At 40.4% G+C, this 19,474-nt stretch overlaps 1 protein-coding gene across 3 annotated transcripts in view; it reads left to right on the top strand.

The window, feature by feature from the left end:
• Nucleotides 1-19,474, top strand: part of ATP10B (ATPase phospholipid transporting 10B (putative)) — a 365,220-nt gene that overhangs the window by 218,025 nt on the left and 127,721 nt on the right. For all 3 annotated transcript variants that reach the window (XM_031666580.1, XM_031666579.1, XM_031666582.1), the window contains exon 4: nucleotides 18,035-18,329. In XM_031666580.1, coding sequence (XP_031522440.1) covers nucleotides 18,055-18,329 — 275 coding nt within the window. In that variant the 5' untranslated portion in view covers nucleotides 18,035-18,054. The remainder of the gene's footprint in view (nucleotides 1-18,034; nucleotides 18,330-19,474) is intronic.

Below are 19,474 nucleotides of genomic sequence, written 5' to 3'. Positions count from 1 at the left end.
GTTAACCAAGTTGTGAATGCAAAGAAAAAGTACTTGAAGAAAATTAAAAGTGCTATTCCAATGAATACACAAATGGTAAGAAAGTAAAACAGCCTTATTGCCGATATGAAGAGAGTTTTATAGAGCTGGATAGAAGGTTGGGCCTTTATTGCCGATAAGAGAGTTTTAGCGCTGGATAGAAGGTCTAACCAGTCACAACACTCCCTTAAGCCAAAGCCTAATCCAGAGCAAGCCCCTAACTTTCTTCAGTTTTATAAAGGCTGAGAGAGGTGAGAAAGCTGCAGAAGAAAAGTTGGGACTGGGCATGGTGGCTCACACCTGTAATCCCAACACTCTGGGAGCCCAAGGTAGGCAGACTGCTTTAGCCCAGGAGTTCAAGACCAGCCTGAGCAAAATGGTGAGACCCCCATCTTTACAAAAAAAAAAAAAGTACAAAAAAAGTCGCCAGGCATGGTGGCCTGCACCTGTAGTCCCAGCAACTTGGTAGGCTGAGGTGGGAGGATTGCTTGAGCCTGGGATTTTGAGGCTACAATGAGCTGAGATGGTACCTCAGCTCCTGGTCACGCCTGGACAACAGAGCAAAACCCTGTCTTAGAAAACAAAAGATAAGGCTGGGTGTGGTGGCTCACGCCTGTAATCCCAGCACTTTGGGAGGCCAAGGCTGGCAGATCGTAAGGTCAGGAGATCGAGACCATCCTGGCTAACACAGTGAAACCCCATCTCTACTAAAAACACAAAAAAAAATTAGCCAGGTGTGGTGGCAGGCACCTGTAATCCCAGCCACTTGGGAGGCTGAGGCAGGAGAATGGCGTGAACCCGGGAGGTGGAGCTTGCAGGGAGCTGAGATTGTGCCACTGCACTCCAGCCTGGGCGACAGAGCAAGACTGCGTCTCAAAACAAAAACAAAAACAACACAAAAAGATAAAAGAAAGAAATGTTGGAAGCTAGAAGAGATTATTTCATTAGGTTTGAGGGAAAACAGCCATCTCCATAATATAAAACTCCAAGGTGACACAGCAAGTGCTGATGTAGAAGCTGTGGCAAGTCATCAAAAGATCTAGCTAAGATCATTGGTAAAAGTGACTGCGCTAAACAATGACTTTTAGTGTAGATGAATTTTTAGTGTAGACAAACAACCTTATATTGGAAAAAGATGCCATCTAGGACTTTCATAGCTGGAGAGAAGTCAATGCCTGGCTTCAAAATATCAAAGAACAGGCTGACTCTCTAGTTAGAGAAGAATGCAGCTAATGACTTTAAGTTGAAGTCAGTGCTCATTTACCATTCCTAAAATACTAGGGTCCTTAAGAATTATGCTAAATCTACTCTGCTTGTGTTCTGTAAATTAGGACAACAAAGGCTAGAGGATAGCACATCTGTTTATGGCATGGTTTACTGAATATTTTAGGCCCGCTGTTGAGACCTACTACTCAGAAAAAGAAAATAAAAATTTTTTTTCAAAAGATTACTATTTGGCCTGGCACAGTGGTTCATGCCTATAATCCCAACTCTTTGGGAGTTTAAAAACAATTTTAAAAAGTCAAGCATGGTAGTTCACATCTGTAGTCCCAGTTACTAAAGAGGCTGAGGTGAGAGGGTCACCCAGGAGTTTAAGACTGCAGTGAGCTATGATCATGGCACTGAATGCCAGCCTGGGTGACAAAGTAAGATCCTGTCTCTCAACAACAACAACAAAAGTTACTGCTCCTTAACACTGCCCCTGGTGACCTAAGAGCTCTGATGCAAATGTACAAGGAGATTAATGTTTTTTTCATGCATGCTAACATAACATTCATTCTGTAGTTTATGGATGAAGGAGTAATCTCAACTTTCAAGTCTTATGACTAAATAAATACATTTCATAAGGCTACAGTCACCACCCCCCTTATCAGTCAACAGCCCATAACATCAAGACAAGCCAGATGCAGTGACTCACACCTGTATTCCCAGCACTATGGGAGGCCAAGGTGGATGGATCACCTAAGGTCAAGAGTTTGAGACCAACCTGGCCAACTTGGTGAAACTTCATTTCTACTGAAAATTCAAAAATTACCTGGGTGTTGTGGTGGGCACCTTTAGTCCCAGCAAGCCAGGAGGCCGAGGCAGGAGAATCTCTTGAATCCAGGAGGTGGAGGTTGCAGTGAGCCAAGATCGTACCATGCACTCCAGCCTGGGTGACAAGAGTGAGACTCCGCCTAAAAAAGAAAAAAACAAATAACATCAAGACAAAACTCTCCAACAGCAAAAAGTTTACAACTCTTTGTATAAGCTCAGATAATGACTGACATTTTTTAGCAATAAAGAATTTTTTAATTAAGCTATGTATTTTTTAGACATAATGCTATTGCACACAATAGACTACAGTATAGTATAAACATAGCTTTTATATGCACTGTGGAACTAAAAAAACGTATGTGACTCACTTCATTGCAACATTCACTTTATTGTTGTATTCTAGAACCAAACCCACAATCTCCAAGTTACCCCTATATGTAATAATATACATTATAAATTATTATAAATATTTCAGAAGAAAGGGCAATCAGATTCATCTCTAATATATGGAAAAAGTAATAATTAGCCACAATCACATCCTCCAAACCACAATTTCATCACATATGAAGATCCAGTATGAACAAATTTACTTCTGCAGATCTTCTAGTTGACCCAGACAGTTTCAGTTCCAGTATATATTCAGTTCTGGGATATGCAAATATCAAGTCATTTTTTGGAAAAGAGGAAACTAAAGGGTTAGGTAAGAATAAAAATGGTATATAGAAAATAGAGATTGTATAAACTACTATTAAAAGATAAAGAATATTGAAAGCAGGTGAACTGTGTCCTTAGACGTGTACCCTGGTTCTATTGGGAAAGCCTTTCCTGAGACATAGGAGAGCATCCAGTTACAAGTATCTTGGCCAGAAATTCTCCTGAGCAGAGTTAAGAACTTGTAATCCTGTGTAATGGGAAAGGAGTTTCAAAACACTTCCCTAATAATTCACCAATCTCAAAAATTCAGTTTCTCATAATTCCCAGATCAAAGGAGCCAAAAATCCAAAAGCCCTGACTCATAAAATCAAAATAATTTTTGTTTAATATTTCATAACAGATGTTAGCTACAAACAAAATTAATTTCAAGTTTCTTGTGTCAAGAGAGACAAGCATTAAAAAATTCTGGGGAGGAGGTGCCAAGTGAAATTGCATCATAAACATTGTTAATTACATTAATAAGTGTCATTTATATTGACGTTATTTCGCATGCTGCCTTGGTTGTTTTGCTTAAAATGTTTTTTGCTATACTCCCAAAATTTGGTCCAAAAACAGGGAACTTCTATTATGATTTCTCAAGTTCTTTAAGTACAGTTACTTCTAACTGGAGACTTTGAGGAATTTAATTCCTACGGCTGAAAAGAACCATTACAATACAAGCCCAACTTACCTCATAGGATTATTTGGAGAATGAAATGAGATAACAGAAATAAAGTTCTTTGAAATGTTTTAAAATAATTTTAAATTACAAATTATTGTTTTTGTTTATCAAATAAGTGAAGTATTTCTTAGTGTCAGTCATTGTACCTAGGAAGGAGGTGTAAAGTGATGACTGTCCTCACAAGGCAATAGGGTAGAGGGGTAAGTGCTCCCAGGAGCACTGGGGGATAGAGTGGCAACTGACCTCACAAAGTACTGGGGTAGAGGGGTTACTGTTCCCACAAGACACTGAGGTAGAGTAGTGACTGTTCCCAAGAGGCCCTCAGGAGAGGGGTGACTACTCCCAGGAGGCACTGGAATAGAATGATGACTGCTCCTAGGAAGCACTGGGGCAGAGGGGTAACTGCTCCCAGGAAGTATTAGAATAGAAGGGTGACGGCTCCCAGGAAACACTGGGGCAGAGGGGTGACTGTTCTCAGGAGGCATTAGAATAAAAGGGTGATTGCTCCCAGGAAACACTGGGGCAGAGGGGTGACTGTTCTCAGGAGGCATTAGAATAAAAGGGTGATTGCTCCCGGGAGGCACTGGGGCAGAGGGGTGACTGTTCCCAGAAGGCATTGGGTAGAGGTGTGACTAATCCCAGGAGGCACTGGGATAGAAGAATAACTGCTCCCAGGAGACATTATGGTAGAAGGGGGTGACTGCTTCCAGGAGGCAGTGTAGAGGGTAGAGTAGTGACTGTTCTCAGGCAGCTCTGGGGTAGAAGGGTGATTGCCTTGTAGAATCCCTCAATCCAGACTTGTACAGAGGCTCACTACCCAGAACTAAGGGCTAAAATGGGATAAGGAAGAGTACCGTGGAGCACACGCATAGCCCCTCAATCATAAATTAGCTAGGCTTTCTGAGCATGGGAAGTGGGTTACAGCGTGCCAGTAATGATGGTATGTCAGTGGGAGAGAAAGATGGACACAAAATAAAATAATTTCCTTATGACTAGAATGTGAAAGAGAGGATAACAAAAGACAGGGCTGGGAAGAAAGTCTGAGTCTAGTTTATGAGGGGAAGGAGTTGTAAATTATGTTAAAGTTTTGTTCCTTATGCTGTCTGAGGTAAATTGAAATCAGAGAGGGTTTTACGCAAGGAGATGGCATGAATCAATCTAGAGTTTGGTGGCGTATTTCTGATTTCACTGTGGAAAAGAGAACAGAGGGGGGCAAAACTGGCAGCAGAGGGACAAATGATGAGTCCAAGTAAGCACAGTTAGAGATGAGAGTGGCCTGGACAGGTGTGTGGCAATGGGTCCAGGGGAGAGTGAAGCAAACTGACACACATGTAATGGGTTACAACCAACAGGACTTGATAATTGATTGGATATGAGAGGTGAGAGAGGAATCAAAGGCTTGGACAACCGAAAGGGTTGGGTTGCCATTCTGTGAGAAAGGTAATAGGGGGCAAGTGCAGATGTAGGGGTAAAGATACTGAGGCTGTTTGGAGGCAAACTGAGATTGACGTTCTCGGGAGACATCCAAGGGGCAATGTTCAATAGACAGTTGAATCCTTCTTGAAATTCCTCCCTACTTTGGGACTAGAAGTTTGAAACATGGAGACCTTTTGAGAATCTTGTTATTATTAATCTAATAAAAGAGGAAAAATAAAGTTGAGAGGGTTCTGTTATTTTTTGGAAGTGTGAGAATGTCCAGCCCAAAGCACATATGAGAAAGGAACTCAGACAAAACAGAGGAATGAAAAGGTCTCCATTTCTGAAAAGAGAAAGAAGCAGCCACTTAGCAATTATGTGCTGCAAGATCACTTACCTTTTGTGGAGAGTCCACGCTGCCGTTTGGGGAAGAAATAGTCTGCCCTTTGGAAAGGTCTCTTATCGTGGTCACGCAGCCCCCTGGACTTCACAGAAGTCAAGGTAAGAATTAAACTTGAGACGAAAGTGCTAGAGATGTATATGAGCCTTAAGGATTACTTAGTTCAGTTCTCTCATTTTACAGGGGAAGCAACTAGGGCCCAGGGAGAACAATGACTTGCCCATGGCTACACAGCTGGTTAGTGGGATATAGAAGCCAGATATCTTGGCTTGGCTTACCTTGTCCTTTAATGCTTAGAAGAAATCGCTTGAATCCCCAACCCAGATCCTAAGGAACATCCAGTGCCACTTACCCCACAACTTCTAAAATTCCTCTGGGACTTATGTTTTTCCCAGCCATCGCCGATTCTGATTTCCAGAATTTTCTGTATTTCTCATTCTCCACTCTTTACTGTGGCTTTTCTTTAATCATTTCCCTTTGGCCTGAAGCCAAAGAAGGCGACAGCCCCTCCTTCATGACTTCTAGACCCCCAATCAAATGATACCTTTCATAGTTGACAACTCTATTTTGCCAAGTTTCACTAACAATTTTAAAGTAACATGGAAGGACATTATATCATATTATAATATTTTACATATTTCTAAGTGAATATTGACTTTAAAAAAAACTCTCTGCCCTTTTCTGCCAACATACACACCAAACCTTCTACCATCTTATCTCTGTTTCTCATGCTTTTGCCAGCTAATTTACCATCCCTTTCCCTCTCCCTTTTCCTTTTCTCCTTAATTCTTGTCCCCTTGCCTTTTACCCCAAATGCTGATTAAAAGAATATTCCTTCCCTAGGAAAACTCTGAAGGCAGCCACTCTAGTATCAGTTTTTCTCACCCCATTTCACAAATCTGGTGCTACATTCTCTCTGCTAAGCCAGATGCCTAGTCCGTTAAGGAAGCTGCTCCAAAATTTCCCAGGTCCTGCTCCATGCCTGCCCCCACCTCGGTTCTTCCAGGGTGTTCTCATTGGTATGTAACTCACGGATCATGCGTACATTTGAGGTGAACTGAGTCAGTCGGTGTGTACTATTGTCTTTTAATTGCTTTCAGCTTCATGAACTTTGAACAGCTTTTATCACCTCTCAGCTCAGCACTGATTCATCCAGCTTCTGTGAGCGATTTATTTACTTTTAATTAGATCCAACTTAATTATTTTGTCAGTAAAACATACCAAAAGAATCTATAAAACAATTTTTAAGTGAAATCACCTTTCTGCCTAGAGGGATGTTAAAAATGAAATTATGCATCTCATTTTACCTGTCTCTCACAAAGGAAATATTGCCTGCTCTGTCTTTTTATTTCCCAAGATCTTTTGCCTTTCATTAGGAAGATACCCGGGAGATCAGGCTTAGAATAAAGGAAAGAAAATGGGAAAAGGCAGTTCGTTCGAGTTATCAAGGGAGAACACATAGGGGAGCATATAAGGCAGTGTCTCTCCAGGTTTGCTATTTGGCAACCCCTACATTAAAATGACCTGGGAGCTGGTGAAGAGTGCAGATTTTCCACCCTCATCCCCAGAACTTCTGATTCAGGGAATCTGACACGGGGATCAGAAATGAAGCTTCTCTTTTGCCTATTCTTGTGCTTTCTGGACTCATGCCTGCCTCTGGCTACTCAACTCTCTGATTCACTAATTGGCTATTTCTGCTTCCCCAAGATGCTTGCCCTGTCCTTCTCCGTCAACTGTGTTTCCTTACATCTCTAACAATTTCTGGTCCTTACTGTCTGCCATTCATTCAATTTCCCATTGGTAGCCTATTCAGTATCTTTCCACTTTATACATCTCATCTCCCCAACCATTTTATTATGTCAGGGACTCTGCACCACTGATTTTCCTCTCTGCACTTTACCTTGTACCCTGCTTTCAGTTCTTGTATCCCTTTACAACACCAATGTGTCCAAATGTCTTTAGTACACCAGTGTGTGAAAGATCTCTTCTGTCATCAAATAATTCACAACTTCTGCCTGACAGTAGCTAAAATTCTGGTATTAATTGAGAAAATATATAATTGCAAATCCTACCATAAAATTAATAATGCCTTTGAATAAAATTGCAATATATTAATCTCAACAGTATCTGCTACACTTAAAAATGGTGGCTTGGCCAGGCACAGTGGTTAAGAAGCAAATGGATTTGAAAAATATTTAAAGGGCAAAAATGGATAAAACTTAAAAATAGATTGACTGTAGTAAATGAAAAGAGAAGTCAAAGGTTACTCTTAAGTCATCAAGGTAAACAGAGATGGTATTCACGGAAATGGGTACTACTGGAACTAAAGTGAATTTTGGAGAGAATCCAAGAGTTTTAGAATTGTTGAAGTTGAAATACCTAGAAAACAAGTAGAAATGGCAAATAAGCAGTAGGATATTTTGATGTCAAGTTCCTGAGAGAAATCTGAGCTCCAAATACACCAAACTGGAGACTAGCTTGCAAGATAATTTGTGACACTGTAAACTCTAATGAACTTGGCAGGTGATGAAGTATAATGTGGCAGACTAGAAGTATTTTCTTGTCTGTTTAAAAAATATCCATGTTTGGAAATCTGTTGGAGTAAAGCTCTTATGAGTTGGGGAGCTAGGAGAAAACCGATTGGGGTTCAAAGCTTTAATTGACTCAAGGACTAGTGATGGGGCTGAGTGTGAAGATGCTTGAGTCATGGAACGGACTCCCCTCCCATCTTTCCTTTCCCACAAAGGCCCATTCTATAGGATTACATTTGTCATGTATTTTAATTATCTTCTACAGAATTGCATCCTTTCATTAATTTTATTTTAGGTGGTTGCTATTTCTTTCTCACTCTCTCTTTCCCACTCGTCCCCACTCTCACCAACCAAAGACAACAATCCCCACCACCCCACCCCACCCTGCATACATTTCTTCTTAATGTTTCTTTCTCTCTAGAGGAAGTCAGCTTCTGGCATCCTAATTATAGGACATGTTTTGTAGCCTGTGAATAAGGCACAATCACAGCTCTTGTTCTTCCCATTGGGAAGGACAGAGCACTTTTTTGTGCTCCTAAGAACTGATTCCATACAAGCAGCTATATGTAGATGCCTGTAGCTGTGTACAGTGCAAATGGGAATGCTAAAGTTCAGCCTTCCTCAAGGCTTCTAGTCTATCCAAACTCCACTGCAGAATAATGTCTCCGCTTAGACTACTCCTTTCCCACGAAGGCCTCACTGAACTTTCCTGGGCAGGTCCAAACTACAAAACTTATGGAGGGTCTTTCAAATGGCGATTTCTGTTTTCTGGCATATTTGTCTGCAACTAGATATCTTTTTTGAATCTAAAATGTCATCAATTTAATAATACTGTGTGAGTGTATGTAAATAAGCAAACACTAACATAGCAATTGTATGAAACAATCTAGTTTCAAAAATATTAAAATGTGGAAAAAGGACATCTTGTATTCTAATAAATATAGCTTTTACTGAAATGGATTAGTAAGAAACGACAAGTTCTACAGAGAAATCATTCTATTCCCCTTTTCTTTGTTTCTTCGTCTGTAAATGGGTTTCGGTAAAATCAGTAAAAGACTAAGTGATGGTCATTACTCAAGTAAATCCAATCAAAATAAGTAGAAAAAGCAAAATGGGTAAGAAATTTATGATGAGATTGTTTTACTACAAATCCTTCTTTGATCTACTACAATGCTTGGGGGAATGGATAGGAATCTGGCTCACTGAATTTTTTTATTTAATTCAGGGTTGATGAGAAACCTGTTGTTTGTTGTTCTTGTTATTGTTTTGACTTTGTGTTGAGGGGAAGAAACTTGCAAACCATGTTAGCAGCCTTTCCTGTGTTAGTAGGTAAACCACAAATAATGGAAATGACTGACCCTTCCTGGGCGAGTGGTAATGTTTCTGAACCTGGTTCCCAGAAGAGCAAATAGAGACATAGAGGTGTAGGCCAATGTTGTCATAAGGGATCAACAATTTTTATTTTAATAAAAGTAGTTCCTGTCAGTGCCTATTAAAAAAGAAAATCAATACTGTCAAACCACTTCATTTTGGTATTAAGGTTTAGCTCAAAGCTAAAGTTAATACTGAAGGTTTTGGCCAGGCATGGTGGCTCACGCCTGTAATCCCAGCACTTTGGGAGACCGAGGTGGGTGGATCACCTGAGGTCAGGAGTTTAAGACCAGCCTGGCCAAAATATGAAACCCTGTCTCTACAAAAAAATATAAAAAATTAGCCGGGCATGATGGCAGGTGCCTGTAATCCCAGCTACTCAGGAGGCTGAGGCAGGGGAATCACTTGAACCTGGGAGGCAGAGGTTGCAGTGAGCCAAGATCTTGCCGTTGCACTCCAGCCTGGGTGACAGAGTGAGACTCTATCTCAAAAAAAAAAAAACAAAAACAAAAACAAAAAAAATTGAAGCTTTTGAGAAGTGAGTTCACCTAAAGTAAAATATATTGCATTTAATAAAAATGCTATTTGAGTGTGGTAAAAATTGAGAAGATGATTCAAGAATGATTATAATTCGTGAAAAACTGATATAATTATTGATTTGAAGATCTTCTAACTCCAGACTATTTCTTCTTCGTTGGTTATTGTTTGCTAATTAGATGTCTAATAGGAAATCTTTTTTTTTTTCCTGAGATGTATACATTTTGCCCTCAGGGTAGAGTGGTTTAAAAACTCCTACGGTTAACTGAAGGCCAAAGTTTCTTAAATTCTAATTCATTCTAATATCAGAGTTTTATATTATTTATCAAGAATCTAAGTATAGATTAGACTTAATTTTATAGATTTTTTCTCCCATAGTCCTAACCCACTGATACACTTTTTAGAGAACTGGGCATGGAGGAAAAATAATTCTGAAGTAAAGACTTATTTCTGCTTTTTAGCCTACTTGGGTCTTCTCTCCATTCTTGAAGTCAACACTTTTGCTGTAGCCACAGAAGACTTGCAAATATGGCTTTGTCTTCCTAGGATGCTTACTTACAGAAACACAGCGCGCGGGCGCTCACGCACACACACACACACACACACACACACACTCTCACCCACATATACACACAATAGTACTCCATTCAGCCACCTCTCACTCATTCCCTGATCTCAGTTCAAGCCCCACCTCTTGGGAGACAAGGTCCCATCCCTCTGTAATGTGGTCACTGCACCCTGCTCTCTTTCATGGTATTAAATAAAAAGTATAGGAGGCCATTGTTTTGGACAAAGCTAGGCCCCAACAGACCAGACTAAAAATTAAAGTGGAGTCACTTTCACTAAACTGAAACTAAATTGTTATCCACCTTCAGAGAAATCAAGAGAGAGACATAATTTCCCAAATAGGTCAGTTTCAATTGGTATGAAAAGGAAGTTGCCCCTGCCTTTAATCCTCACCAAAAAAATAACCTGATGTTAACCAGTCGGTTATTTTTCTATTGTTCTGTTTCCTGTTCCTGCCTTACAAGGAAACTAATTTTGAAATGACGAATTCATTTTTGTTTTGTGTTTCTGCTTTCTTCAGCCCTTTCTATAAAGCCAATCTCCTCTGTTCAGCTCATTGGAATGCTGATTATATTTTATGAAATGAAGTGCTGCCCAATTTTAGAACCAAAAATAAAGTTAATTAAGATCTTTAAACCTGTTGTGATTTTGTCTTTTGACAGTGGCACTTTTCCTGGTTGGTGAATATATATTTATTTCTAAAAGTGTGTGCTTAAAATCTCTCAGTCACCTAATGTAAGCTCAGGCGGAAAGGGATGTATGGGTAGGTTTTACTCACCTGGTATATAATAAACAAGGATTCAATAAGTATTTGTTGATTCAATGAATGACTAGTTGATTTATCCCCTAACAATGAAAATGAAACTTGCTAGAGGTGGGGTTTATTTGGGCTCATTAAAATGGAACAGAAAGAAACTAGAGTCAATTGGAAATACGAGCCAGGTAAGGTGGAGAAAGTTTGGGAGAGAGAAACAGAATTCCTCAAAAAACTGAAGTTAGCCCAGCTTATTAGGCTAAAGGTCCCCCATATAGGATTGTCCTTCTATCATCTAGATGACATTGTGCCCAGAAGAGAATAAGGCTGGTGCTTGAGAGGACTGTCACTTCAAGTCGTGATCTGAGTATAAATTAACAAAATTAGGTAATCCTCAAGTTATTTCTAGTGGGAAGTGCCATTTCAAAAATCTAGAATGAGACAAAGGTTTTACAACTTAGGGAGTTCTTCAGGCGTGCCCCACCCTAAACTTTCTGCAAGCAGCAATAAACCACACCTCAGATAATGGGGTTATACAATCCCTCTTTGTTTCCTGTTCCACTCTCAGGAAGAAATACTTTATTTGGAGGGGAGGGGGCAGTCGGTCAAAGAGCTGCCTCTGCCCCCAGTCTCCATCCCTCCAGCCCACCATTACATGCTTCTGCCAGAATGACGCTTGGAATTCACACTCACAATGTGTCATTTCCCTGGCACTCTTTAGACTCTCTCTTGCCTTCAGCATAACAGCCTCAGCAGCCATCTGACCCTGTGCTGTCTCTCCAGCCTCAACTTCCGCCACTCTTTGTCTCCCGTTCCGTGTACTCTACACCAGGAGTCCCCAGTCCCTGAGCCACGGGCCCATAGCAGTCCATGGCCTGTAAGGAACCAGTCCGCACAGCTGGAGGAAAGTGGCAGGCGAGCTCTGCCTGCTGTCAGATCAGTGGAGACATGAAATTCTCATAGGAACACAACCCTATCGTGAATTGTGCGTGCAAGGGATCTAGGTCACGCCCTCATGAGAATTTAATGAATACCTGATAATCTGAGGTGGAACAGTTTCATCCCAAAACTATCCTCCAACCACTGTCCACGGAAAAATCGTCTTCCATGAAACCAGTATCTGGTGCCAAAAAGGTTGAAGACCACTGCTCTGTGGAACACCTCATGAACTTCCTCCCGTTTCTGGAACTCATTCTTCTACCTGGAGCACTCTTCCCCAACCTCCCTACCTAGCTAACTCCTACATTGCTTCAGGTAACTTTAAATAAATGTTCCTTTTCCCACGAGCCCTCCCCTGACTATACCACTGTGTGTGTGTGTGTGTGCGCGTGTGCACACGTGTGCACATATGTACACATACACACACATATATACACACACACAAGCATACACATTTTTTCTGACCCATGGAGGCATCTTACCCTTTACCTCTAAATACTCTGGGGTGAATTTCCTAAAAACAAGAGTGTTTTTATATATAACCACCATATAATTATCAAAATCAGGAAATTTGAGATTGTTAAAATGCTATCACCTAACTGTAGTTCACATTCAAATTTCACCCATTGTCCAAGAATGCCCCTTATACCTATTTTATCTTCCTCTAGTATAGGATTCAACCCAGAATTATGCATTACATTTAGTTTCTATTTTTATTTTAATCATAAACAGTTCTTTTGCCCCTTTTTTGACCATTTACACTTGAAAAACGCAGGCCAGTTGTTTTATAGAATAGCCCCCCAGTTTGAGGTTTCTTAATGTTTCTACCAGAGGGGAAACTTGTGTTCTCAATACATCATGTCAGGAGGCAAGAGATGTCATTGTATCCCATTATTTGTGATACTATAACCATAATAGGTCCAGCACCCAATATGTGCAGCAAATCAATATGCCAAGATGTCAAGTTGCAGGAGAAAGAGATTTAATTGGAGGGCTGTCAAATAAAGAGATGGGAGGAAACCTCAAGTCCATCTCTGAGGAGTTTGGGGCTAAAGTTTATAAGAGTTTTAGAACAGGCAGAAGTGTGAAGATTGTTGATTGGTCAAAGAGTGCAGGGTGAAATCACAGGACAGAGCGATGAAGAAACTGTGTCCTCGTCCTCATGCTGATTCTGTTCCTATGTGGGGTCCTCAAATGGGTTGGCGTCAGTTGTTTCACTGGACTCCAGGATCTGAAAAACATCTTCAGCAATTCTTAAAAGCCTTACGATTCTAACATCAGAAACTCAATCTTAAAACCCTTATGACTCTAATGTCAGAAATCCTATCTTTAGGAGCAATGGGGAAGCAAATGATCTAGATCTAGTGACTTTCAGTTACAAGGAAGTAGGTCAAAGTGCAACCTGATTAATGCTTAGTTATAACTCTATTTCTGTCCAGAATTCTTGTTAACCCTGTGAGGACAGCTTCAGTACTTGCTCTGATCTCTGTTGTAAGGTGGTGTCTGCCACATTTCTCCACTAAAAAGTGATTCTTTTTATCATTATAATGAATAATATTGGGGGAGGATACTTTGAAACTATATAAATATTTAGTTCCTCATCAAACTTTCATTCACCAATTTGACATTCAAGTTATATCTGCTTTATTTTTAAGGAAGCTCATTTTACATGCTTAAAAAAAAATAAAGACTATTCTTATGATAAATGGACTTTTAATCCTACCCCACCGAAAATAACTACATTTCCCACATCAATCCAATCTCTTGATTTAAGAAGATCTTACTACCTAATAGTGACAGAAGTCTGATATGGATGGCATTAACCAAGGCAAGATTTCTCATTTGCATTTTCAACGCTATTCATGATCTTTTCATTTCCTTTTCCTTTGCAGTAAAAAAGAAATCCATGAAAGGGTGGCGGTGTGTGTGTGTGTGTGTGTTTGTTTTTTGATGGAGTCTCACTCTGTCGCCCAGGCTGGAGTGCAGTGGCACGATCTCGGCTCACTGCAAGCTCCGCCTCCCAGGTTCACGCCATTCTCCTGCCTCAGCCTCTCGAGTAGCTGGGACTACAGGCGCCCGCCACCACGCCCGGCTAATTTTTTGTATTTTTATTAGAGACGGGGTTTCACCGTGTTAGCCAGGATGGTCTCCCGACCTCGGTATGCGCCCAACTCGGCCTCCCAAAGTTCTGGGATTACAGGTGTGAGCCACTGTGCCTGACTGGTGCATTTTTTTTATAATAACAAAGAAAATATACAATATTATTTCCAGCTTGCTAAATGTCATAATATTGCTTTTGGTCACATTATGATAGGCATCCGTAATTACATTTACCTTTTCATGCTTGCTACAAGGGCTTACTTAGTCTCTGAAGAGCTTCCTGCAGCCTTGGGGTCTGTGGATTGAAAATCAGTTGGATTCATGAAAGCTATGAGGAGAATTATGATGAGGGTCAGATCATATGGGCATGAGGAAAGTAAAATATTACCATTTAAACTAGAAATAAAACTTTTTTTCCTAAGCGATCATATTTACCATGACAGGCTGGGTAATTCATTGTAAGATTAACAGTACCTGACATTCACTCATCCACTTATTCAAAAGAAAATTATCCTATGAGCCTACTACATGAGAAGGACTATTATATACGACTTCTAACTTTATAAAATGTATCTTTGAATAATATCCATCTGAGTCTTTAAGAAAAATTTGGCCAAAAAGAACCATGAGAGTTTGCTTGTTGGCTTTATTTAAAAGAGTTCAGAAACTGGAAACTCCTAGCTAAAGCACTATTTTTTTTTAATCGTCATTATACTTGAAGTTCTGGGATATATGTGCAGAATGTGCAGGTTTGTTACGTAAGTATACCTGTGCCATGGTAATTTTCTGCACCCATTAACCCGTTATCTATATTAGGTATGTTTCCTAATGCTATCCCTCCCCTAGCCCCCCACCCCACAACAGGCCCCAGTGTGTGATGTTCCCCTCCCTGTGTCCATGTGTTCTCATAGTGCAACTCCCACTTATGAGTGAGAACATGCGGTGTTTGGTTTTCTGTTCCTGTGTTGGCTTGCTGAGAATTATGGTTTCCAGCTTCATCCATGTCCCTTCAAAGGACTCATCCTTTTTTATGGCTGCATAATATTCCATGCTGTATATGTGCCACATTTTCTTTATCCAGTCGATCATTAATGGGCATTTGGGTTGGTTCCAAGTCTTTGCTATTGTGAACAGTGCTGCAATAAACATACGTGTGCATGTGTCTTTGCAGTAGAATGATTTATAATCCTTTGGTTATATCCCCAGTAATGGGATTGCTGGGTCAAATGGTTCTTCTGGTTCTAGATCCCTGAGAAATCACCACACTGTCTTCCACAATGGCTGAACTAATTTACACTCCTACCAACATGTAAAAGCATTCCTATTACTCCATATCCTCTCCAGTATCTGTTGTTTCCTGACTTTTTAATCATCACTATCTTAACTGGTGTGAGAAGGTATCTCATTGTGGTTTTGATTTGCATTTCTCTAACGACCAGTGATGATGAGCTTTTTTTAATATGTTTGTTGGCTGCATAAACGTCGTCTTTTGAGAAGAAGTGTCTGTTCATATCCTTCACCCACTTTTTGATGGTGTTGTTGGTTTTTTTCTTGGAAATTTGTTTAAATTCTTTGTAGATTCTGGATATTAGCCCTTTGTCAGATGGATAGATTGCAAAAATTTTCTCCCATTCTGTAGGTTTCCTGTTCACTCTGATGATAGTTTCTTTTGCTGTGCAGAAGCTCTTTAGTTTAATTAGATCCCATTTGTCAATTTTGGCTTTTGTTGCCATTGCTTTTGGTGTTTTAGTTATGAAGTCTTTGCCCATGCCTATGTCCTGAATGGCTTTGCCTAGGTGTTCTGGGGTTTTTACGCTTTTAGGTCTTACCTTTAAATCTTTAATCCATCTTGAGTTAATTTTTGTATAAGGTGTAAGGAAGGGGTCCAGTTTCAGTTTTCTGCATATGGCTAGCCAACTTTCCCAACACCATTTATTAAATAGGGAATCCTTTCCCCATTTCTTGTTTTTGTCAGGTTTGTCAAAGATCAGATGGTTATAGCTGTGTGGCATTATTTCTGAGGCCTCTGTTCTGTTCCACTGGTCTACATATCTGTTTTGGTACCAGTACCATGCTGTTGTGGTTACTGTAGCCTTGTAATATAGTTTGAAGTCAGCATGATGCCTCCAGCTTTGTCCTTTTTGCTTAGGATTGTCTTGGCTATACGGGACAAGACAATCCTAATTTTTTGGTTCCATATGAAATTTAAAGTAGTTTTTTTTTTAATTCTGTGAAGAAAGTCAATGGTTGCTTGATGGGTATAGCATTGAGTCTATAAATTACTTTGGGGAATATGGCCATTTTCACGATATTGATTTTTCCTATCCATGAGCATGGAATGTTTTTCCATTTGTGTGTGTCCTCTCTTATTTCCTTGAGCAGTGGTTTGTAGTTCTCCTTGAAGCGGTCCTTCACATCCCTTGTAAGTTGTATTCTTAGGTATTTTATTTTCTTTGCAGCATTTGTGAAGGGGAGTTCATTCATGATTTGGCTCTCTGTTTGTCTATTACTGCTTATAGGAATGCTTGTGATTTTTGCACACTGATTTTGTATCCTGAGACTTTGCTGAAGTTGCTTAGCAGCTTAAGGAGATGTGGGGCTGAGACGATGGGGTTCTCTAAATATACAACCATGTCATCTGCAAACAGAGACAATTTGACTTTATCTCTTCCTATTTGAATACCCTTTATTTCTTTCTCTTTCCTGATTGCCCTGGCCAGAACTTCCAACACTATGTTGAATAGGACTGGTAAGAGAGGGCATCCTTGTCTTATGCTGGTTTCCAAAGGAAATGCTTCCAGCTTTTTCCCATTCAGTATGATATTGACTGTGGGTTTGTCATAAATGGCTCTTATTATTTGAGATACTTTCCATCAATACCCAGTTTATTGAGAATTTTTAGCATGAAGGGGTGTTGAATTTTATCAGAGGCCTTTTCTGCATCTATTGAGGTAATCATGTGTTTTTTGTAATGGTTTCTGTTTATGCGATGAATTACATTTATTGATTTGTGTACGTTGAACCAGTCTTGCATACCAGGGATGAAGCTGACTTGATGGTGGTGGACAAGATTTTTGATGTGCTATCAAGCAGCATTTCTTTGCCACCTGGGCAGATCATCTGCTTGATCAAGTACTTAGTTTCAGAAACCACCAAATGGAGTGGAGAGAAAGGAAGGGATGCCCTATCCCCACCCCAGCCATCTAGATTAAGAAAAGCCAGTTGAGTGGACAGTAGCACAGCCCAGTCACCTTATGGACAAATTTCCTAGGAAAGAACCTGTCCCATCTATTCTACTTATCACTCTCCTTTGAGGTTCCAGCCACAGGTGAGTTTCTGCAAAATGTCATCGGTATTAGAAAATGTTAGCGCCAAAGAAAACCTAAAGAATAGGTACCGTTTCCTTTGTCTTAAGATGTGTCCCAATATATTTTTCTGTACTATCCAATTTGTTCCTCAGAAAACTCTTGTGGAAAAACTATAGTAAGAACAGTGTTCCTCATTTCACAGTGAGGAAGCTGGAGATCAGCTGAAGGTGAAGGGACAGTTCCCCACTAGGACTGAACCAGAGCTAGACTTCTGACCTGCAGGGTCTTAGCCCAGCAAGCCACACTTTAGCTATCCCTGACAGCCCCAACTAGGCCAACAGCATGTCCCACCCACTTCAATGCTTCTATGGCATGTATCCCAGTGTTAGGAGCATGTTATTTATGTGATTATTTGTTTAGCGTGTCACCCTAGAACATAGGGATTCTAACATCAGAAACTCAGTCTTAAAATCCTTATGATTCTAATGTCAGAAATCCTATCTTTAGGAACAGCAGGGAAGCAAATGGTCAGGATCTAGTGACCTTTAGTTACAAAGAAGTAGGTGAAAGTGTGGGCTGAGGCTACTTTCAGTGTCTACCCTGCGTGGTTGGGGGAGAAGTGAACAGGCCAACATGCTGCATGTTTCTCCTAAACATAGTTCCTCCTGTGTCTGTTTTCAGACCCTAGCCTGCTGCTGGAAATGGCCCTCTCAGTGGACTCATCGTGGCATCGGTGGCATTGGAGAGTCAGAGATGGCTTCCCCGATTGTCCATCAGAAACCACACCGCTGCTCTCTCCGGAGAAAGGGAGACAGAGCTACAACTTGACACAGCAGCGGGTCGTGTTCCCCAACAACAGTATATTCCATCAAGATTGGGAAGAGGTCTCCAGGAGATATCCCGGCAACAGAACCTGCACAACCAAATACACCCTCTTCACCTTCCTGCCCCGGAACCTCTTTGAGCAATTTCATAGGTACAGATCCACTTATCTGAACAATACTCTTTTTAGAGAAAGAGTCTCATTCTGTTCCCAAGGCTGGAGTGCAGTGGCGCAATCTCGGCTCACTGCAACCTCCACCTCCTGGGTTCAAGTGAATCTCCCACCTCAGCCTCCCAAATAGCTGGGACCACAGGTGAGCACCACCATGCCCGGCAAATTTTTGTACTTTTATGTAGATACGGGGTTTTGCCACGTTGCCCAAGCTGGTCTCTAACTCCTGGGCTCCCAGGATTTGCTTGCTTCAACCTCCCAAAGTGCTGGGATTACAGGAGTGAGCCACCACACCCAGCCAACAATACATATTTTAAACAAGTATTTACCACTTAGATAAACTCAGAGATACTACCCTCCGGGGACCACCTTACCTTTAATATCCAAATACATTTATCTTAAGAAGTTTTTGTGGTTCATTCTTTAATTCAACAAATATTTGTCAGGTTCTACTCTGTCTCAAGCCGTGAGCTGGGAGCTAGAGATACATAAAAAAATAGAGAGGCAGAGAGAAACTGTCCTTATTGAATATATTGTCTGTAAAAGAGACAGTCATTAGTTTTTTAATTATATAAATTGATGTAAAGTTGTAAGTAGAATAGGTACTTCTAAGGAGAGGTATACGGTGCTACTATAGTGAATAATAAGGAAATCTTGGCCTAGTTAAGGAAGTTGGGGAATTGAAGTATAACATGAAAGAGAGACAGCATTACCTGAGTGAAAAGGGACAGACAGAAGTCAGCAGAAGACCTGCAGACAGACCTGCACATGCCAAGGCACTGTGGCAAGAGAGAGCAAGATGCACGTGGAAAACTTGAAGACATCAGCAACTCTTTTGAGATAATGTATGAGATCATTTTAAATTAAAAGTTATGTGCTTATATATCATCCTCAATATTGTAATTATTATTATAAGTGACCATTGACTGAGCAACTGCTATGCTCCAGAGCCCTCTACTGCGTATTACTATGCTCCAGAGCCCTCTACTGTGTATCACACAAAAATTATATATCGTGTAATATTTATAGGACCCCTTTAAAGTCGATAATATTATCCCCATTTTGTGCAAGAGGAAATAAGCTCAAAAAAATCACACAACTAGTAAATAACAGGAACAGAATTTAAA

This window comes from Papio anubis, chromosome 5 (assembly GCF_008728515.1).
Source record: "Papio anubis isolate 15944 chromosome 5, Panubis1.0, whole genome shotgun sequence".
Classification (NCBI taxonomy): domain Eukaryota; kingdom Metazoa; phylum Chordata; class Mammalia; order Primates; family Cercopithecidae; genus Papio; species Papio anubis.
The sequence above is the reverse complement of the archived record's forward strand: the minus strand, read 5'-3'. Positions and strand labels throughout refer to the sequence as shown.